Source organism: Chiloscyllium plagiosum, chromosome 4 (genome assembly GCF_004010195.1).
Source record: "Chiloscyllium plagiosum isolate BGI_BamShark_2017 chromosome 4, ASM401019v2, whole genome shotgun sequence".
NCBI lineage: Eukaryota > Metazoa > Chordata > Chondrichthyes > Orectolobiformes > Hemiscylliidae > Chiloscyllium > Chiloscyllium plagiosum.
The window spans coordinates 106,613,046-106,636,711 of NC_057713.1; the positions used below are offsets into that span (position 1 = coordinate 106,613,046).

General features: G+C 39.3%; 1 protein-coding gene across 15 annotated transcripts in view; it reads right to left on the reverse strand.

Annotated features, from left to right (window-relative positions):
* Nucleotides 1-23,666, reverse strand: part of LOC122549297 (cAMP-regulated phosphoprotein 21-like) — a 361,656-nt gene that overhangs the window by 26,784 nt on the left and 311,206 nt on the right. For all 15 annotated transcript variants that reach the window (XM_043688843.1, XM_043688844.1, XM_043688846.1 and 12 more), the window contains one exon: nt 20,116-20,242. In XM_043688843.1, the coding sequence (XP_043544778.1) occupies nt 20,116-20,242 (127 nt within the window). The remainder of the gene's footprint in view (nt 1-20,115; nt 20,243-23,666) is intronic.

A 23,666-nucleotide genomic window follows, 5' to 3' on the forward strand; every position in this document is an offset into this window, starting at 1 on the left:
CACATCTTTGGACTGTGGGAGGAAACCGGAGCACCCGGAGGAAACCCACGCAGACACGGGGAGAACGTGCAAACTCCACACAGACAGTTGCCTGAGGCGGGAATTGAACCCGGGTCTCTGGCGCTGTGAGGCAGCAGTGCTAACCACTGTGCCACCGTGCCACCCATTGTGCCACTGTGCCGCCCATTTTTATTTTAAGAATTGCTCTCTGAATAATGACTCCCTCTTTCCTTAATATGATCCTGACACAGGATCATAGCACTGTTAGCACTGTTGCCTCACAGCGCCAGAGACCCGGGTTCAATTCCCGCCTCAGGCGACTGACAGTATGGAGTTTGCACGTTCTCCCCGTGTCTGCATGGGTTTCCTCCGGATGCTCCGGTTTCCTCCCACAGTCCAAAGATGTGCAGATCAGGTGAATTGGCTATGCTAAATTGCCCGTAGTGTTAGGTATAGGGGTAAATGTAGGGGTATGGGTGGGTTGCGCTTCGGCGGGTCGGTGTGGACTTGTTGGGCCAAAGAGCCTGTTTCCACATTGTAATGTAATCAAATCTAATCAAATCTAAAAATGTTAGATTAGATTAGGTTCTATACAGTATGGAAACAGGCCCTTCGTCCCAACAAGTCCACACCGCCCCTCTGAACAGAAACCCACCCAAATCCATTCCCCTACCCTATATTTACCCCTGACAAATGCACCTAACACTGTGGGCAATTTAGCATGACCAATTCTCCTGACCTGCACATCTTTGGATTGTGGGAAGAAACCAGAGCACCCGGAGGAAACCCACACAGACACAGGGAGAATGTGCAAACTTCGCACAGACAAGCGGGAATCGAACCCAGGACCCTGGTGCTGTGAGGCAGCAGTGCTAATCACTAAGCCACCGTGCTGCCCCTTCTCTACAGTTTTGTTTAAATTCTTGAAAGATAACTTTGACAGCCAAAAAAACCTCTTTAATCATGATCTGATCATTTTCCCCAATTAGTTGTAGCCTGCCAATCATTTGTTCCGACAGTTAGATTTTCTCCAAAGAGTTCAAACAGTTCGAAATTTGTTAAAAAGGGGTTCAAATTGTTTACAACTAGGATTTGTCATATATCATATATCAAATAGCTTTATTTGAGATTCATGATCAAGGGTTGATGAAAGTATTTAACCAGTTGCCAGAATATTTATACCAGGGAACTGATACCCGAGTTGGCAGTGGATCACCTGCTTTCTAACCAGATGGCCATAATTTCAAGTCTCAATGCTGGAAAGCACAGGAGAGCAACCAGAATCAATTTGACTTACAATTGTCTTGGCACTCCTGTGGTGAAGCATCTTGAATTTGCTAAGTACTATCTTCAGATTAGAAGTAAAGAGGAACTCTGTATAGGATAATGCAGCATAAATCAGAGCTCTGTCATCTGTGGGTGCAGTACACAGCATGACTGAATTATCACTTTCTCCGTTTAAGCAAAATAACAGAATGAAACTAATCAAAAGCAGAAAATCAGCGTCATAGAAAATTAAGCATAAAATTGCAATAAAACTGCACATGTTCTTCAGTAGTGTACATTGGCATCTTACTGAATCTGCAGTACCAACAGAATCTACTTCACCCATTGTCCACGTCTGCTCTTTGAAAAAGCTGCCAAAAAAATTTAGCCCTACACACCCACTTTGCCACACAAACCTGCACACCTTTAAGTATTTAACTGGTTCCCTTCCATAAATTATGACAAATTATTTCCACCTCCTGCTCAGCCTGTACATCCAAGGTTGCACAAGGTTACTGAGAAAAAAGATTTTCATCCTTACTTCTTATCTTTTTGTCAATTATTATTATCTCTGTTAAATTTCTCCGGAACCTTCTCAGCTCTAAGGAGTACTATCTGAGCTTCTCTATGTTCTCCAGAAAATAGAAATCTCTCATCCCTGGTATCTTTCTTGTAAATATCCTTTTACATCCTTGATGTACTTTCCAAAACATGGTGCTCAGAATTGGATGCAATATGCCTGCTAAAGATTAACAAATAAGTTGTAAACTTCCTGGTTTTTGCACTCTTTGCCCTTGAGTGACTTTTAAATGTCCTTCTTTACCTTCTCAAAAGCTGTCGAATGCACAAGCAAGATTGCACCATTTTGTTTATACAGTCTCAATATTTTTCCATTAAAAGTGCATCACTTCATATTTCTTTGCTAAATTTCATCTGCAAAAATGATTACCCATATCACATAGTTGATATTCTCATGAAGTCTGCTGCAATTTTCCTTATCACCTACTACATTTCCAAGTTTTGTGTCACCTGATAATTTTGGCATTATGGCCCATATACCCAGGCCCACATCAACAACATTTGAAAACTTGTAGCCTTCTTGATACCAATGCAGGAAGACTCAGCAATATATTTCCTTGCAGTCAGATGAAAAGCTATTCACTACACAATTTTCTGTCTGTCAATCTTATCAAATTTGTATGTATACTGCCACTGACCTTTAAACTCAAGGGCTCCCATTTCCCTCAATTCTACATTTTGCAATGTATAAAATACCTTTCAAAATTCCACATACATATCATAATTGAAATATCAGCAACAATGCTCTTTGCATCTTCTTCCAAGACCTCAATCAAGATCAACATCACATGAAAATGAATAGGGGACACCATTTGATATATTGTTTTAAATGAGGGCAAATGGTTTCTCCAACCGCAAAGATAAATTTCCTGTGTAAGACGCATTGCCAATTGCATCCTCTATTGAAATGCTGAACTTATCATTAAAAATTTTGTCTTGTTGCTTTTTTTATTTTTGGTGCACTGCACAGCTAATTGTAACTCAATTACATTCAAAAGATTTGTATGATGGCACTCTAATCCTATGAGAATATTGCAGCTGGTGTTTGCTAAGTGTTGAGGAGGGAGAGAATTAGAGAAGAAATTTGTATTTAAACAAAGAAAAATGATTAATTTGTGTTATTATAATTGTGTGAACATATATCAGATTACATCATTTGCATAATGTATGAAACATTTCATTTTTAATGTTTAATTCATCGAGCGTATTTGTGCATGATGGCAGCAGTTCTACAAAAAATCAGAACCCAATGAGCCTGTTGGTGAAATACATACTCATTGAGATTGTTTGATGAGAGTCATTATTTGAAGTACTTTGAACAGGTTTTGAAAAGGGAATAGGATTATAGAATTGAGAAAGATTGCTTTCATATTCCCTCAATACTAATCTGGAGAATAGTAATGTCAATTATCAATGTTTTACACTGACAGTCAACTGTTCACATTTGTTGTCTGACAAAATACAGCTTGGGATTCTGATGAGCTACTTTGAATCCTGAAGGCAAATATCTTAGATTCAAAGAACCATAATATTGGTCTTCTGCATCTAACCGAGTCTGTTTGTTGATCATGTGAGTAGGCAATCCCCACATGTAATTGAATATGAGTAAATGGTGGTGAGCCAGTGTGGATATATGTTCGAGGTTTGTGGCTGACTTCTTCTTTTGCATAGATTTGAAATGCCACATGCTTCTGAATTAACATGAAAGCTTCACATTAACCATGCAGCAATGCTATAAAAATAGCTGTTGCTACCTTTTATTCTAATTTTCTATTCTGTAACTCTTTCAGAAAAGAAAATATATTTGGATTAGATGCTGATGATGAATCAGCACACTAAGCCCTTTCAATCTTGATTAATTTATTTTTCCTCAATTTAATTTGATCAAAAGTCTACAATATCAGTATCTCAATCTACATTGTCAGAGAAGCATAATGATGATCTCTGAGGCAGCTAATTGGGAAAATATGTACAAACCTTCAGGCCAGGACCGGCAGACGAATTCTCCAATGCTTCATGTGCAGCATAGTCATAAGAAGGGGGCGTTCATGTAGACTTTGGTGAGTTTGTTTATGCAAAGGCAGCAGTAACACAAAACCAGAGTTCTTAGTGATTTTGTAGATTCCCTGAACACAATATTCCATCAATGCAGAATGTTACAAAAAATTCCAAAGTATATTCCAATAACAATTTTTTTCACTGTTTACTTTCAACACTCACGTATCTGCAATTTAGCCCTTTCTCTATAATATTAACAGAAAAATCCTACCTATTTAAACAACATAACAAAAGTTGGCAAAATGTTAAATCTCAGAATGTCAATTTGTACCTAAACGGAACAGGAAACAAGTCTACTAAACAAAATAGTTGTTGCTTAGTTGAGACCATAATGATTGTCATTAATGAAACCAGGATTGTGTCGCCTCATGACCACAGTCTCACACAAGTGCTTTAAGTCTCAATTCAAATGCATCAACTGGATGTTTCAAATACATATTACAACTGACAATAACATATCCAGGTATTAATAGATAGAGCAAGAGGAAACTGAGCGCCGATGAAAGAAATGATCTCTGTTTCATTCATCAAATGCCAATTTAGGGACTTGCATCACCTAACTGAAGAATATCATGAGTGTCAATCAGACTATCATTCAGTAATTCTCATTTCTTGGTGTTGCTTGCCAATTTGGGTGATTGTTCAAAACGGAATGAGAATATTATTGAAATTGAAGCACTTTGTGCAATGTGCTGCACATTTCCACTGCATTTTGCTGATTCCTCCACCTCTAGCTCCACTGGTTTAATCACTGCCAGGACTAAATATAGATGTTTAAGCCGCTGAAGAGCTTATTATTGAGATTTTCAGTCATGGCAGCTTGAATGATGGATTGACTGCCAGCTCAGTCCATCTGCTCCACAATTTAATAATTCTACATTAGCTGACATGGGGGATCCACGACCTCACGGACACAGACACCAATCAAAACCCTGTAGAAAGGCCCAGGCTTTGAGAGTATGTATGGCACTGAAAGCTAAATTTTAAACAGCTAGTTGATAGAACTAGGAAACACCTTCAATCTCAACCCAATTACAGATGAATGCATACAGACTATAAAACTAACGATGCAGGAACAGAAGTAGGCCACTCGGCTCATCAAATCTGTTCTGCCATTCAATGACAGCACGGCAGATCTGATGTAAGAGCAAATTACTGCAAATGCTTGAATCTGAACCGCAAACAACAAATGCTGGAGATCACAGCAGGTCAGACAGCATCCATGGAGAGAATGTCCTGAGTCTGGATGACTTTTCATCAGAGCTGAAGTGAAGTGTTTAGGGGACAGCATTTATGCTATAGTTGGGGGGGATGTGGTGGGGTGTACACTGTTGGGGAAAAAAAGGTGCTGGATGTTCAGATTAAGTGGTCAGAATGTGAGAAGGGCAGAACAATGGTGTGTCTAACTACCAAACCGGAAAGAACAGACAGTCCCACTGGGGTGGGGGGTGGGAAGAGAGGTCCTGGTGACAGGGAATGTAATAAGTAAAGCTAAAAGAAAGGGAAGAATGGAAATTGGTTCGCAGTCTGAAGGTGTTAAACTCAATATTAAGTCCAGAAGGCTGTAAAGTGCCTAGTCTTAAGATGAGATGCTGTTCCTCCAGTTTGTGCTGTGATTCACTGGAGCACTGCAGCATGCCAAGGACGGACAAGTGAGCATGCGAGCAGGATGCTGTGTTAAAATGATTGGCTTGCGCACAGGTTGGAGGTGTTCCACAAAGTGTTCACCCAGTCTGTGTTTGGTTTCCCCAGTGTAGAGTTGACCACATTGGGTGCAGTAAATACAATACACAAGACTGGAGGAGGTACAGGTGAAATGCTGCTTCACCTGAAAAGAGCAGGGAGGAGATGAAGAGGCAGGTGTTGCACCTTCTGCAATTACATGGTAAGGTAGAGGTCATTCCCTCCAGGACACCCTAGTCCATTTATTGATCACTAACACACACTCCCACCCACAGTACTTTCCCATGGAGGAATAACATCTCATCTTCAGACTAGACACTTCACAACCTCATAGATCATGGAATCCTTGCAGTGTGGAAATAGGCCATTAGGCCAAGTCCACACCAACCCTCTGAAAAGTAACCCACCCAGACCAATTCCTTTAATCTATTACTCTACATTTACTCCTTAGTAATGCACCTGACCCACACATCCCAGACCACAAAAAGCAATTTAGCATGGCCAATTCAGCTAACCTGCACATCTTTGGAAGGTGGGAGGGAAGGCAGAAGAAACCCACACAGACAAAGGGAAAATGTGCAAACTCCACACAGACTGTCTCCCAAAGCTGGGATTGAATTTGAATATGAGGCAGCAATACTAACCACTGAGCCACTGTGGACTTCATATTGAGTTCAACACCTTCAAATTGTGAACGCACTCCCATTCCTCCCTTTTGTTTTAGCTTTACTTGTTGCATTCTCTGTCACCATGTCCTGTCTCCTTCCCCCCCTACCCAACCTCCATCCCAGTGGTCCTGAATGTTCTTTCCAGTCTGGCAATTAGACACACCATTATTCTGCCATCTCACATTTTGATCACTTAATCTGAACTATCAACATTTTGTCTCTTCCAGCATTCTACACCTCACCACACCCCCTCATGCCCAACCATAGCATAAATGCTGTCCCCTCCACACTTCACTTTAGCTCTGATGAAAAATCATCTAGACTTGAAGTGTTAGCTTACTCTCTCTCCATGGATGCTACCTGACCCGCTATGATCCCCAGCATTTGTTGTTTACAGTTCATAGCTGATCTGATAAAACTCAAACCCAATTTCTTGCATTATTTACATTACTCTTGATTCCCTTACTGATTAAAATCTTCCCATCTCAGACTGGAACATGCATTAATATCTCAACATCCATAGCCTTCTGCAGTAAAGAATTTCATTGATTCCCTACCTTCTGAGAGGCAACATTCTGTCTCACCTCTGTCCAAAATGAGAAACCTCTTATTCTGAGATTATGCCCTCTAGTACTAGACTCTCCACCAAGGGGAACCGACCTCTTAGTATCTACCATCAAACACCTTAAGAAAGTTGCATTTTCAATAAGGTTATTTCTCATTTTTATAAACTCCAATAAGTACAGGCCCAACCCATTCAAACTCTTCCATACAAATCTCTCCATGTCGGGGCAACGTAGTGAATTTTCTCTGGGCTGCCTCCAATGTCAGTCTATCTTGCTTAAGACAAGATCACATTTGTTCACAGCAATCTAGGTGTGTTATAACTATTGAGTTGTACACTTTCAATAAGATTTGTCTATTTTTATATTCTCTTTACTTTGAAATAAAGGCCATTTTGTTTCCCTTCCCTACCACTTTTCAACTTTTATGCTATCTTTTCATTGTTCATGCTCAAGAACCCAAAACATCTCCATGTGGTGCAGCTTTCTGCAGTATTACACATTTTAATAACATTCAGCTCTTCTATTCTTTCTGCCAAAAGGCACAAGTCTCACATTTTCCCACACTATATTTCATCTGCCAAGTTTTTGCTCAGTCAGTAATCTGTCCATATACACCCGTGTACTGTTTATGCCATTCTCATGACTTGCCTTCTCATTTATTTTTCTATCATCTGCAAACTTGGCAAAATTAAATTAGTTTTCCTCATCTAATTCATTGCATTCAAAATAAATTGGCCTCAGCACTGATCCCTGTGGCACTCCACTCATTACAGGTTGCCATTCTTAAAATGCCCCCTTTACCCCAACTCAGCTTTCTCTATTCTGGATTAGTGGTGCTGGAAGAGCACAGCAGTTCAGGCAGCATCCAGGAACTTGTCGATTTCGAAGCTCCTGGATGCTGCCTGAACTGCTGTGCTCTTCCAGCACCAGTAATCCAGAATCTGGTTTCCAGCATCTGCAGTCATTGTTTTTACCTCTACAGCTTTCTCTATGGTTAGCCAACCCTCTATTAATGCTAACATACTACCCCTTACAACATGGGCTCTTATTAAGGTACAGCCTTATGTGCAGTACCTTATCAAATGACTTTTGGAAACCACATATGTTATGTCTACTGCTGCTCCCTTCTCTATCCTGTTTGTTACCCCCTCAAAGAACTGTAAATCATTTGGTCAGTCATGAATGTCCTTTCACGAAGCTGTATTGAGTTTACTTAATTATACAGAGGAACCTCGATTATCTGGCATTCCAGTATCCAAATTTTGAATTATCCGGACAAGATCGCAAGGTCCCAATGCTTGGCTAAACTGTGTTATCTGCCATTCGATTATCCGAACATTTGATTATCTGAACAAAATACTCCCTGCCCGTGTCATTTGGATGATTGAAGTTCCTCTGTATTATGTATTTTCTAAATGCTCTGCTATTACATCTTTTATAATGGACACTAACATTTCCCAAAGATGGATGTTAAGTAACTGACCTATAGTCAGTTCTTTTTGTCTCCCTCCCTTTAAACATTCGAAAATTTCAATGTTCTGGGATTTTTCCACAATTTAAGGATCTTATACAATTACTACCAGTGTATCCAATATCTCTATGTAGTTACTTCTTTTAATATCCTAGGATGCAACCAATCAGCTCCAGGAGATGCATTGGCCTTTACAGAAAATGTACTAGGAATACTAATGCTGCAAGTGATAGTCATTGCAATTATTTCCAACACTCTCATTTCGCTCCTTGATTATTTAATATGTTTTGAAAAGCATTAGTGTCTTCCAAACTATGAAAACAGATGCAAATTATTTACTCACACTCCTTGGTTCCCTGTTATTATTTCCCCAGTCTCAATCTCTAAGGAGCCTACATTCACTTTGGCCTTTCTCTTTTAATATATTTAAAGAAGCTCTTACTGTCCATTTGTACTTTTCATACTAGTTGACCTTCAGAATTTATTTTCTTGTCATGTAGATTTTTAAAATGTTCCCAATCCTCTGTCTCACCACTAACCTTTGCCACATAATACACTGTTTTCTTTTAATTTGGTGCTATTCTTAACTTCCTCGGTTAACTAAGGTCAATTTATCCCCTGCCTTGTATCCTTCTCCCTCACTGAGATATATTCTTGTTGTAAGCTATTCACTGTTTTCATAAACAGCTGCCATTATTCAACAACCATCTTTTCTGCAAAACTTCTTTCCCAGTCCACTCCAGCAAATTCTGTTCTAACTCAGTTGTAATTATACTCTTAAGTTTAGCACAGTTGTTTCAGACACAATATTCTCACTCTTAAACTGAAAGCTAAATTTTACCATGTTATGGTCACTGTTTTCTGGGGGATCCTTTGTTCTAAAATCATTTATTAAACCTGCCTCATTACATATTACCAGATCCAGAAAAACCTGATGCCTGGTTTACAATATATTGTCCTAGAACAACGTTCTCAATACGCCCAATGCGTTCTTTCTTGTGGCTACTTCGGCAAATTTCCGTTCTTAATTTCACCAATATCTTATGATCCAAGACCTTTTTTTCTGTCATACTTATTCCATCTCTTACTAACAAAGCTGCTCCACCACTCTTTCCTTCTTGCCTGTACTTCTGAAAAGTCACATATCCCTGAATATTCAGAATGCAGCTTTAATCTCTTTGTAACCATATGTATGTAATGTCTATAAGGTAAAATTCAGTATCCTTTATTCATCCCATTATTACATTTGCTTTGTGAAAAATAATATGTGCATTTCAATTACACAGCCATTAATTTTGTCTTTTTACCATTATTCTCCCTTTGACTCTACTTGCTGCTGTCTTTGGATGGTCATACATTTTGTCCTTTCCTGACCTAATCTGAGTGTCATTGTCTAAGTAACTGCCTGGAAGTGCTGCATTATCCTTTTCATTTATAAGCCTATGTATCCTCTCTCTCTATAAATCATGCACACCCACCCATCATATTTATTTTAAAATCCTCTCCGCAGCCAGAGTCATTCAACTCACCAGGATGTTTGGCATGATATAGTTTAAGTGAAGACCATACCAATGGAACAGCTTCCTTCTACATGAGTACTGGTGCCAGTGCTACACAAACTCAAAGCCATTCTAACCACACCAATCTTTCTGCAAAGCATTTAACTTTTGGACTGTATTTACCATATGTCAATGTGCCTATGGCTCAGATGGTAAGTCCAAGATTATTACCTTGGATGTTCTGCTTTTTCATTTAGTTCCTAGCTGTTCAAAAATTTCAGCTGTAACTCCTTTTCAGTTCTATCAAGGTATTTTGTGTCAACATGGATAGCGATAAATTGATTGCTCTTCTCTCATCCCAAGTTCCTCTCCACCTGAAAAGATGTTCTTAACACTGGTACTGGGTAGGCAGCACAACCATTGTGATTCAGAGCTACAAAGAGCAATATCTATCCCCCACATGGTCCCCTATGGGGACTATTTCCTCCCCGAACTCAAATAAAGAATGAGAATCAATTCCTGGTGCTGGACAATTGTAGGCAGACGTCTCTTTCCCTTCTTCCATTTCACTCGCTGAAATACAGAACTTTGGTACTCTAGTGCAAATTCTATTCAAGTACCAAGTAGCACTAGGTTGGCTACTCATATATGCTCCTAATATAAAAGGCCTGAGTCGATTAATGAAGATTCATTTCAACTGGTTTTTAAATGAAGCTGTTGTTTCACTGAAATTCTTGAAAAACTCTGCTTCAGGCTAGCAACTATAAGCAAATCTAATGTCATTTACAAAATACCATGTAAGGACTGTAACAAACACTGGAAAAACAGGCAGAAAACTAGCCACCAGAATACATGAACACCAACTAGCCACATTAAAACATGACCCTTTCTCACTAGTATCCTCACATACAGGTGAGAAAGGACATCACTTCGACTGCGACAGCACATTCATCCTAGGACAAGCCAAACAGAGACATGCAGAGAATTCCTGGAAGCATGGCATTCCAACCGGACCTCCAACAACAAACATATCGAGTTAGACCGCATCTACCTCCACCTGAGAAAATGAACAGGAAGTGACTTCACTACAGGAAATAATATCACCACTGGAAATGACATCACCAGTACAAAGAAACTCAAACATATAAATAGAAAGCAGGAATTTTCAGCAGTGCTTCACCTGAGGCCCACTGAAGGTGTTACCTAGTAGGGTGACGAAACATCTGGAAATGAACCTTCCAGCTCAGCGAGCAAACCTACAATCTCAACCTGAGCTACAAATCTTCTCAAAACTCGCTTGCAACTACAGAATATGAACTGTAGCATTCAGTTAAATGCCACTTATAAAGTAAATTAGGTTTATCCAAAATAAAATTAAAATTTTCTTACAAAACAATGCACACACGTGGTGCAAGGTTAAATTGAATTTTAAACATGAAGGGACATTATGGCTAAACTTGGAGCTGTTTATAGTACTATATTTACCTAGTTTAATTTAGTTTACCTTTAGTTTGCACTGGGTGGAGGAATCCTTGTTTTTTGTTTGAGGAATTCTTTGATATTTTTATCATACTTGAATATCTAGATTTCAATTTTAAAAACTCACCTTAGAGGGTTGCATTCACCTTTTTTTTGATTAAACAAAGAATATTTTAAGAACTTCAAGTGTTAAAGTTAGAGTTGAATAAGCCATGGTGAAGCAGTTCTGGAGTTTGAGGTCTGAGGAAAGAATGGTTAAGGGTAATTTAAAGTGAGTCTTTCGTGCAAAAAAACTGAGAGAGTAGAAAGGTGTGTAAACAGGGAGAATTGATTTAATGAAATTAAGAGAATTCATAAAACATACTGATAAATTAAATGGAGAAAAGCAAGACAAAAATATATCAAATGATAAATTTATTCTTGTATCTTGGAACAGAGCAACTGAAATAACCTCTAAAGATACAGGAATAATATCAAAATCTTGAAAAGCTTGAGACTTAGGGAGTTGCTGACAGACTGAAAAGCATCTAGCACTAAAGATTTGCATTAATGTAAGACCAACAGAGTAAGGTGAAAAATTACCATGTTCTTTTTGTGATAAATATTCATAGGGCATACAAAAGAACAATGGCAGAAATAGAAATAAAACAGTTTTCAAAAGGCATCTGGATAAACAGGTACAAAAAAAATATCTCAAGGGGTTTTGGGAAAGGAACCAATGCATCATTTTATCAGAGGAGGCTCATGGCTCTGTTCTGAGGTGTAGTATTCTAGGCAATTTGAGCACAATTTATGCTGCTGATTACTTTCCAATAGCTCTCTCTGTGCTTGGATATTGGACAAAAATAGAATCAAGCCGGCTGCAACAGTTACTAGCAGAACTCACGCATAGATAAGGTATCAAAAAAGTGACCAGTCCCTGTACAAGTGTACCCAAATGAAATATCAATGAAAAGATAGAGAAAGGAAGGAAATCAATTGTGAAAATCAGCAAGGAATTCAAAAAATAAAATTAAAGAGACTGTAGGAAAAATTTTAACTCTAAGATAGTTGGGCTGGGAAAACAGATGGGCCAGCCAATGTTTTGTGAGAGGCTGAGTCCATTTACAAAGAGATGGTGAGCCCCATAAGAAAACAAATGACTGGGACAGTTCACTGGGTTCTGGCCAGTGAATATCTATTGGTTAGAGACACGACAATTCCATTGTGATGATGAGTTGGGGACAGGGGCTCAGAAAATGAAAAGGGGTTGGAGCTCAGATCGATAGCAGCATGAACATTCCTTGTCAAGCCAGAAATAAAAAGGGCATTCACAACTCTGTTAACCTTGTAAAATCCTCCTTACTAACACCTGTGATTTGTGCCATAATTGAGAGCACTGTCCTACAGAACAGTCAAGCAACTGCCTGCCATTATCATTCTCACAGAATCATAACGTACAGACAATGTCTCAAACACCAACATCACCATTCCTGGATATGTCCCGTCCCACAGGAAAGGCCTAGCAGAGCTGGTGGCATGAAGGTATACATTTGGGACGGAGTTGTCCTGGGAGTCTTTAACCTTGGTGCTGGATCCCATGGGAAACATAGGAAAAGGAAACCTCCTGCTGATTACTACCGACCACCCTCAGCTCCCTCAGTGATAAACCAAACTCTTCCATTTTGAACACCACTTGCAGGATACATTGAGGGTGGTAAGGGCACAAAGTGTACTCTGAGTCAATGCTTTAATTTCTGATGACTGAGCTGGTCCAGTCCTGAAGGACATATTCTCTAGACTGGGCCTGAGGCAAATGGTAAAGGAATCAAAAAGAGGGAAATCAAAACAAAAGAACTGCAGATGCTTGAAATCTAAAACAAAAACAGAAATTGCTGGAGAAGGTCAGCAGGGGATGGCAGTATCTATGGAGAGAAAGCAGAGTCAACATTTCAGTCCGGTGACCCTTCTTCAGAAATCAACACTGGTTCAAAGAGTCCAGGATGACATACCAGGAGCAGCACCAGACATACTTAAAAATGGAGTATTAACCTGGTGAAACTACAGCACAGCACAGCACTACTTGCGTGTCAAACAACGTGAGCAGTATGCAAGACCGAGCTTAGCAATCTCACAACTGACAGATCGGATCTAAACTCTGAAGTTCTGCCACAGAACAGTCATGGAATCTTCACAAAATCCCCTTCCCCAATAATGGAGGAGCCAAGCTCATCAGCCAAAAACTGCCATTTAAATACTGTGACGACAAGAACAGACCGAGGTCAGAAATTCTGCAGCAGTTACCTCACTTCCTCTCAGAGCCTTTCCACCATTGACAAGGGACAAGTCAGGAATGTCATAGATAATTGTTCATTTGACTGGGCGAGTGCAGGTTGGAGAACACTCAAGAAGCTCGACACATCCAGGACAAACCTTCCCTCTTCACTGGCACTCCACCAAACACCTTCAACATTCAATCCTTTCACCAATTACAAAGGAACCTCGATTTTCCGGCATTCGATTATCCAAATTTAAGATTATCTGGCAAGATCGCAAAGTCCTGAAGCTCGGCCAAAATATGTTATCCGGCATTTGATTATCCGAAATTTGATTAACCGAACGAAATACTCCCCGGCCGTGAGCTTCGGATAATTGAGGTTCGTCTGTACACACAGGAATAACATTATGTACCATCTACAAGATACAGATTAACAATTCACCAATGCTACTTCGAAAGTAATTTATAAACTTGTGGTTTCTACCAACTAGAATAATAAGAGCAGCAAATGTTGGGGAGGTGATGGTCTGGTGGTATTATCACTAGATTGTTAATCCAGAGAGCCAGGTAATGTGCTCGGAGTCCAGATGGTGGGATTTGAATTCAATTAAAAAAAATCTGGATTTAAGAGTCTGATGATGACCATGAATCCATTATTGGAAAAGTCCATCTGATTCTCTAATGCCCTTGAGGGAAGGAAACTGCCACCCTTATTTAGTCTGAATCACAGACCCACAGCAATGTAGTTGACTCTCAACTGATGTCTGGGAAGAACAATAAATGCTGACCTAGCCAGTGACACCCTCACCCTGTGAATGAATGAATTAAAAAAAAACATGGGAACAGCACCATCTTCCTGCCCTTGTAAGGGACAACCATCCTGACTTGGAACTATATCACATTTCTTCACTGTTGCTGGGTCAAATGCTGAACTCCCTTCCCAACAGCACTGTGGCTACAGCTTCACCACGTGGACTGTAATGGTTTAATGAGGCAATTGGGCATCAGCTTCTCTTGGGCAATTAGGGATGGACAATAAACATTGGACTTGCCAGCAATGTTCAAAAGCCGTGAGCAAATAAAAAATAGTCATAGTGTCGGACAGCATAGAAACAGACCCTTCTGTTCATTCTGACCATGTTCCCTGTCTCCATTTGGCCCATATCCCTCCAAACCTTTCCAAATGTCTTTTAAACATTGTATCTGCATCCACCACTTCCTCTGGCTGTTCATTCCACACACTAACCACACCCTGTTTAAAAAGCTGCCCCTCATGTCCTTTTTAAATCTTTCTCCTCTCAAATATGCCCCCTAGTCTTGAACTCCCCCACCTTTGGGAAAAGACCTTTGCTATTCACCTTATCTATGCCCCTCATGATTTTATAAGCTTCTATAAATTCTTACTTGTTTTATGTTCTATTAAACCTAATGTAATGTTGACAATTTAACCTTGTTAACAAATTCATTTTTTTTCCTTGATATAAGGCCTTGGTTGACAAACAACAGACAGAAAGTAACAGGGAGATTATGGGGGGAGGGGGAGCAGGGGAAGGTGAATGATTCACAACTCTGGAAGGAAAGTTGACAGTAAACCGAGAGACTCAGAACAAATCTTCTTCAAAAATAACACCACGATTGAGGAAAGTTAGTGCAGACTGGGACTTTTGTCCTGCAATGGCAAGTAATTCCATCCTCTGGAGTTACCAGCTAATCTCATTAGAGCACAATGTTGGATTGTAAAATGGAGAGCAGGTTTGAATGTCTCATGTTATTGAACTTAATGCTGGGTCCAGAAGGCTGCAAAATGCCCATGCAGAATGTGAAGTGTTCCTCCTCCAGCTTGCTTGGGCTTCTATGGAATGCTGTAGGAGGCACAGGACAGAATTGTGAGCATGGGAGCAAGGCAATGTGTTAAAATAGCAAACTACCACAAAGTTGGGCTCATGCTTGCAGACTGAGCAGATGCATTTTTCAAAGTGGTCATCCAGTCTGTGTTTTGTCTGAGGAGGAAATTACATGGTGAGCAGTGAACACTGTAGATTAGCTTGAAAGGAGCATTAGAAAAGCATTACTTCAGAGTCACCTGGAAAATGTGTTCAGGGCCTTGGAAATTGAAGAGGGAGGAGATCAAAAGACAAGCACTCCTCTCTCTGATTGCTGGGACGGTACCGTGGGGGTGGTATGGACTGTCAGGCATGATAGACAGGTAGGCCAGAATGTCAGAAAGAGAACAATCCCTTTGAAATGCTCTAAAGCTCCAACAACACATATCTTCTCCTTTCTCCTCTCTTATTATTTTGCAGGGTGTAAGTGACTAATCCACTCTTCAACGTATTAAGTCTTTCCCATCCTGCCTATCAATTTTCATCCCATCCATTTCTGCTCCTACTGTTGTTTTGTCAGTTACATCTTCTTTAATAATTACTCATTATGTATTTCAGCCTTGCCCTCTGCCTATTGTCATAACATACCTACTGTGCCCCAATAGGTCCCATTCTGCTTCTCACTGCCCTCTTATTAGTTATGTGTTCGAGAATGATTTTAGGTTCCCTTTTGTTAGGGGCCATTCTATTCTCAAATTCTCATTTTGCTAGTCTCATCTTCCTCTTCACTTCAGATCTCAATTATTGTATTTGACTTGGATCTCACTTGCAGTGTTCATCTGTAGTGCATCATAAACAATAGCTTTTGTTTCATCATGATTTCTATCCACTTTCGTCATCCAAGAAGCTTCGATTCCCCTACCTTTTCTTATTGTTTGAATGGACTTAACCTTGGGTGATACATAAATAAAAATAGAACTCGATTTTGCTGCATTATTGGGTGCATTTAAAAGGAAAAAAGACAAATCTGCATAAGATTTTCACGTCGTTTTTGAATAAGAAGTCTGCTCAAGAGTTTGCATTAATGGATTTTTGAAACAAACAAGGCTTTAGAGAAAAAACAAATATACATGCACTTAAAGTTTGTCCAAAATTAATGCAGAAACTCAATATAAACACACTAGTCAAGATTTTCATTGAGATGGCTGGTGATGGGTTGAGAGGAAATCAAGTGACTTGCTTTTAGGAAATTACATGAGTGGGATATAAAAGGCACTAGATAGGTCAAAATGCAAAGCCAAAGAACGTGACCACTCTTGAAGATTTTGCACTAACCAAGCCTGTACAAATAAAACCAACATTAAATGCATTCAATTAACAATACATTAAAATTGTGGTTAGTTTACATAACACTTATCAATTACTTCATGAGCAGGATTTGAGAAATGGCATACTGTCACGGTTTTCAGAAAGAGCAGAATTATGACAACAAGATTATTTTCATGAAGATACGATTTAGCACATTTCAAGCAAAGAGTTACAAAATAAATAGTTGAAAAATGCAGAAGTAAAATAATTACAAATAATTAATCTACTATTTTAAATTTTAAAAATGCAGTACGTCTGTTAACGATCGTGTAGCTCCTAGAAAAGAGACCGGTTCACTGTGAGACCTGCTACTCACTCTCTTACAGTGTAACGGCCCCCTCTCCAGAAACTTTGTACTGTTTCCTAAGAGCTGTCTCTTCAAGATCAATAGTTATCAGCTCCCATCTTCTATCATTCATATTGTGGAGGCAGCATGTATTTATAAAGAAAACTTAGGTATCTAACTAAATAATATCACACCCTTGAACAATAAAGTGTAAACAGTGATAACAAACATTTATGCTGCCACAAATAGCAACATTTGAACTATTGATATCTTTGAGGATGTAGGAAAAGTATTCTTAGACCATAAGCTGGCTTTTCATTGTCCTGTATATTAATTTTATGTAAATTGGTTTGTTAATCATCTAGAAGGGACTGATGGATTGCAGGATCTTGGTAGGCAGGAGGCAGAGATATATAAGGCAGCATTCTGTGAACAAATTTAACAAGAAAGCATTGCCATTTAGTTTCATAACTCACAAACTGGTGGAGAACTATTTGATATGAGAGGACCAAACAGAAGTCGGACTCAAAAACAAATGGCTGCTGAGTGTGACAGCCAGGATCCATATTGCCATTTTCAGCCTTGGTCATTTTCACAAGGATGCAGAGGGATCAGACAAAGAATCCACCCAGTTTAGTTAATGAGGCAACTGGCAGATTGAGACGCAATGGGAGCCGGAGCAGATATATTTCTTAATTTTCATGGATTCAGCTAAACTGTAGCAGCTTGTAAGTATTACACCAGCTACTTAGGGTGGGGGGTAGGGGAGGAGGGGTGGGGGGTGTGGATGCAGGGTGGCGTGCACGGTGGGTGAGCTTTTCATTAACAGTAGTAAGCATTTAAAAAGTTAAATAAAGTGGTTTTGCCTCCTTTACAATTCATTCGTAAATGTTGCAGTGGGAGTTGTAACAGTGTTCATTAAGATGATTTATGGAAGTGTGCTGACTGGCAGATGTAACTAACCTTAAGACAATGTGCTTGCCAGTTCATTAGAGCTGTCAAGTAAAAGATCAGGATTATTAACAGGGAAAGGTCCTCAGATGGGTTAGAAAATGTTAATCTGATGGATAATAGGTAATGGACATTTCACATCATAGAAAAAGGTATCTTAACATGATAACAATGAGTAAATGTTAAATAACGTCCAATTGATTTTATGTATTCAATCCAGAAATTCATCAAGATAGTAGTTTTGAAGTCTGTTTATTTATTCAAAAAGTTTGATCTGCTTTTGACTGCAATCCAATTGCATCATCATTTTAGAAGAGCTTATGATTGTAGATACAGTTGTTTGGAAAAATCCCTTTAACACACAAAAACAGAGACTGGTGCTGATACTCAGCAATTCTCAGACAGAAAACAAAGTGAATACCTCCAGATTCTGCAATTCTGTGCTTTATCATAGAGTCAAAGAGTCATAGAGATGCACAGCATGGAAACAGACCCTTCAGTTCAACCCGTCCATGCCGACCAGATATCCCAACCCAATCTAGTCCCACCTGCCAGTACCTGGCCCATATCCCTCCAAACCCTTCCTATTCATATACCCATCCAAATGCCTCTTAAAATGTTGCAATTGTACCAGCCTCCACCACATCCTCTGGCAGCTCATTCCATACACGTACAACCCTCTATGTGTAAAGGTTGCCCGGTAGGTCTCTTTTATATCTTTTCCCTCTCACCCTAAACCTATGCCCTCTAGTTCTGGACTCATGCACCCCAGGGAAAAGAGTTTGCCAATTTATCCTATCCATGCCCCTCAATTTTGTAAACCTCCATAAGGTCACCCCCTCAGCCTCCGACGCTCCAGGGAAAACAGCCCCAGCCTGTTCAACCTTTCCCTATAGTTCAATTCCTCCAACCCTGGCAACATCATTGTAAATCTTTTCTGAACCCTTTCAAGTTTCACAACATCTTTCCGATAGGAAGGGGACCAGAATTGCATGCAATATTCCAGAAGTGGCCTAACCATATTAACTTATGCAAATATTTTAAAGCATCAAATCTAATTGCCAGGCCATGTTTTTCAGAACCCTAAACTGGACACAGACACTCATTTTGAATCAAACAATCTTTATGAAAGTTTAATTACTGTGCAACAACACAGATGTTGTAGAGCTGATAATACCAATAGTTGTGAAAGTGACCCATCGGTATTTATAAATCTATGAAGTGTTCTTTGATGGTATTTCTTGTATTTACCTTTAAATGGATAAATACAGAGGCTATGTACAGATTTCGTCATTCCCACTGAATTGTGGAAAGGTGGATAGATTCTCAGTCAGCAAGGGATTACAAGGTAATCAGAGATGAATGAGAATGTGGCGTGTAGGTTACAGTCAGCTCATTCATGCCCTTATTAAATGATGGAGAAATCTCAAGGGGCCAAATGGCCTCCTCCTGCTGCAAACTTGTTATGTTCATATGTCTGCGTGTAACTCTGATGTTGTCCAGATAAAATATCGTGCAAGCAACACTCTTACCCAGAAACACACAAAGACCCTTTATTGGCATTCACTGTTTCAATTACCTTATTCAATGCATTTTATAAATTAACTTTGTTTAGTTTCAAAAGTATTGGCTATTCATTACATCTTATCAAATCTCTGATCTTTGATTTTCACTTGCTCGAACAGACTAAAGATGTAATTTGAATTCTACATTAGTGGCATTATTGATGTAAATGGGAACCTCATTAATCTCCGGGTTCATGTATCCTGCTAGGACTGCAACTAAAAAAATGTCACAGATTTCCGATCATAAGAGTAAAGTCCCACTTATGGAAATTGACATCACAAAATGGTGCGAAACAAAGCAAAAGTGTATTACAGGCACATTAACAAGCATTACATCGAATCAAATCGAAAAGGCATGAATGTGGACTGGAGTTGAAGCTCAAAAAATACTCCTTGATTTTGATGCATTTTTCAATGCAAAATGTGGCTGTAGAGGCTACTTAACTCAAGTACGTCCATTATACCCTCATCAAGCATGTGGCCAATCCAATTTGTCCCTGTTTCTGCTGGCTACAAGTCAAAAATTAGACACAACTTCAAGGGTAAATCTGCAATTTCACTTGGGGAAATCAAACAATATAGATGAAGTGCCATACCTGTTTGTTGTGTGGTCTGGGGTATATGCTGACTTCGCTGTGCATTGTATTGAACAGAAGCAACAGGTCTGAACTGTTGGGCTGTTGAGGTAGGGTACTGGCCAGTTGGATAGTAATACACTGGCAACTGAAAGACAGTCACAGAAAGAAATCTCCAGTTTCAATTCTTGACAGTGTATACATTCCTAATTACTGAGCAAAATATTCAAGAATTTAAGTGTGATTGTATCAAATTTCAACATAGTAAAACAAACTGAAGCATTCACTGAAAAGCAAAAGATTTAATAGTGTAAAAATACATTTGTCCAACTTTGTTATTCTCCTGATAAATTATTTCATCCTTTGTTTTTTCTCAAGTAACCCCTTTTCAAATACAGTATGTTGCCATCAATCTCGTTACCACTATGAAACTATAAATCAGGACACCAACTGCAGTGTTTTACTTCAGCCTAATTCCCGATACAATTAGTTCAGGCTCCAGGGAGACATAGGCAGTTTATAGCATGGTCATAGATATATGCAACAGTTAGATGCTCCTAGATAAACAACACTGTCTTGATTGTGTTTTTCATTGCATTTAATGATCTGGAAAAGCAGGCTGTTCCAGTCAGTTCAGATCAAACAAAGAAGTACAAATTTTACAGTCTCAAATGAATGCAGATCACAGAAAATGATTTTTTGTTGTCTGGTAAATCTACAATTAATCTAGGACAACTGCATCAATGAGGCACATGGGCAGATGTTTCACTTTCCCAGTCATGATTTGGCAAAAAGGAGCACTGGTTGGTCATGAAATTTCAAACGTTCCTGCTCAGACCGAGTTGTGACTAATTGTTACGGAGTAAAGAAAGCAATTGTTTACGCAGTAGGCAATGTTTTAGAAACATGCCAATCAGCATTTGCATTGACGTTTATACTTCAGAGTACATGCCTACTAGATAAATATACAAGGAAAAATAACATTCAGCTTTGAGCATTGTGAGGAGTTTTATTTCCAGGTAAGTATTAGTAAGGTGGTGTGAAATGCAATCAACCTTTATTAAGGCAGAAAATCACTCATCCTGCATGTCCAACTCAATTAAACATGATTAATGGAAGCTATTATAACCTCCTTGTGGCCTTTCCCTCTACATAACAAAAGAATTTAGTATCTGCTTACTTAATAATATTCCTTCAATATTGATACAGATTATTAACCAGTCAGGAACTAGTGTACCGATTAAACAGGATGACTGCAAAACAGCAAGGGGAGGATGAGCACCCGTGGTCATGATCCGCAGTGATGCTAATGACATAGGCAGAAAACGGGATGTGATCCTGCATTCAGAATATAGGGAGGTAAAGAGGAGATGAGCAAGCAAGACTCCAAAAGCAATAATCTCCAGATTCTTCCCAATACCAGGTGTAGGAACTAGGACTACAAAGTAAATGAAGATGTGTTTAGAAATATGGTGCAGAAAGAGTGGTTTTAGGTTCCGACCTCATTGGGACTACTGTAGGGGAATAGGACGTGTACATGCCAGATTGATTGCATCTAAAAAGACTATTTACTTGCTAGGCAATTTATTAGTACTGCTGGGGAAGGTTTAAGGTGAACTTGACAGAGAAATACAACATAATACTAGTAGAGACATATAACATTGCAGCTGGACATTATTAAATGGGAGGAGAAAGTGAGGACTGCAGATGCTGGAGATCAGGCCTTTCCTGAAGAAGGGCTTATGCCTGAAACGTCGATTCTCCTGTTCCTTGGATGCTGCCTGACCTGCTGCGCTTTTCCAGCAACACATTTTCAGCATTATTAAATGGGAACAGAGTAACGGAGAAAGTAATCATGTCTAAAACAGGATTCGCTGCATATCAATGTGTAGTGTGTGGTAAACATGTCTGTTGAGTTACAATGCAGATTACCATATGGAATTATTCCATTCTGGTGATTAAAGAGATTTGCTTTGAAAAGAGCAAACCTTGGTGTTACATATTCCTCTGTATAAGAGCTCCAGAAAAGGCAAGGAAGAAAGGAAAGAGGAGGGGTGGCAATTTTGTTTAAGGAGAACATTCTGGTACTGGAGAAGAGGATGTTCCAGAGGGCTAAGGACAGATAAATTTGGTTAGAACTAACAAATTTAAACACAATTAATTTGCTAAGTATAGTCTTTGGCCACCAACGAGTGGGAAGAGTGTTGGAGGATCAAATTTGTAAGGAAATTACACATATGAAAAGATGGTAGGATAGCTATAATAAGGGGCTTTAATTATCTGAATATAAATCGGGATAGTCGTAGTGTAAAGGGCAGAGATAGAAAAGAGTGTGTTCATGAACTTTTTCTACAGCGGTATCCAACAGGAAAAGAAACACTGCTACATTTGATTCTTGAGAATGGGATGTGCCAAGTAGATTTAGTGGACAGTGAGTTTTGTATCATAAGACTTAAGTTAGCTCGGGAGAAGGACAAGGAACAATACAGAGTAAAAATAATTCATGGGGGATAGCCAACTACAAAATGGTAAAGATGGAGGTGACTCAAATCAATAGGAGCCCAACGTTGGCAGCTGAAATGCTCAGTAACTCTGACTTCAACTTTCTCCCTTACTCTGAACCCATATAGGATTGTTAAGGGTCTTAGAAGGGTACATGCAGAGAGGTTGTTTCCACTGTAGGAGAGTCAAAGATCAGAGGTCATAATCTCAGAATAAGGGGTTGACCACATAACAAAGTGAAGTGGAAGTCCTTCTCTCAGAGCATTGTGAACCTATGAACGTTTGTACTTATTAGGCCTTATAAGACCTAGTTGTCAAGAATATTCAAGGCTGTGAGAGACAGATTTTTAATCAGTAAGGGAATCAAGGGATATAGGGAAAATGCAGGAAAGTTATTTGGGTGGAACTGAGAAATAAGAAAGGGATGATCACCTTATTGGGATTGCATTATAGACCCCCCAGTAGTCAGAGGGAAATTGAGAAACAAACTTGTAAGGAGATCTCAGCTATCTGTAAGAATAATAGGGTGGTTATGGTAGGGGATTTTAACTTTCCAAACATCAACTGGGACTGCCATAGTGTTAAAGGTTTAGATGGAGAGGAATTTCTTAATTGTGTACAAGACAATTTTCTGATTCAGTATGTGGATGTACCTACTAGAGAAGGTGCAAAACATGACCGACTCTTGGGAAATAAGGCAGAGCAGGTGACTGAGGTGTTAGTGGGGGAGCACTTTGGGGCCAGCGACCATAATTCTGTTAGTTTTAAAATAGTGATGGAAAAGGAGAGACCAGATTTAAAAGTTGAAGTTCTAAATTGGAGAAACACCAATTTTGACGGTATTAGGCAAGAACTTTCAAAAGCTGATTGGAGGCAGATGTTCGCAGGTAAAGGGACAGCTGGAAAATGGGAAGCCTTCAGAAATAAGATAACGAGAATCCAGAGAAAGTATATTCCTGTCAGGGTGAAAGGAAAAGCTGGTAGGTCCAGGGAATGCTGGATGACTAAAAAAAATGAGGTTTTGGTTAAGAAAAAGAAGGAAGCATATGTCAGGTATAGACAGGATAGAT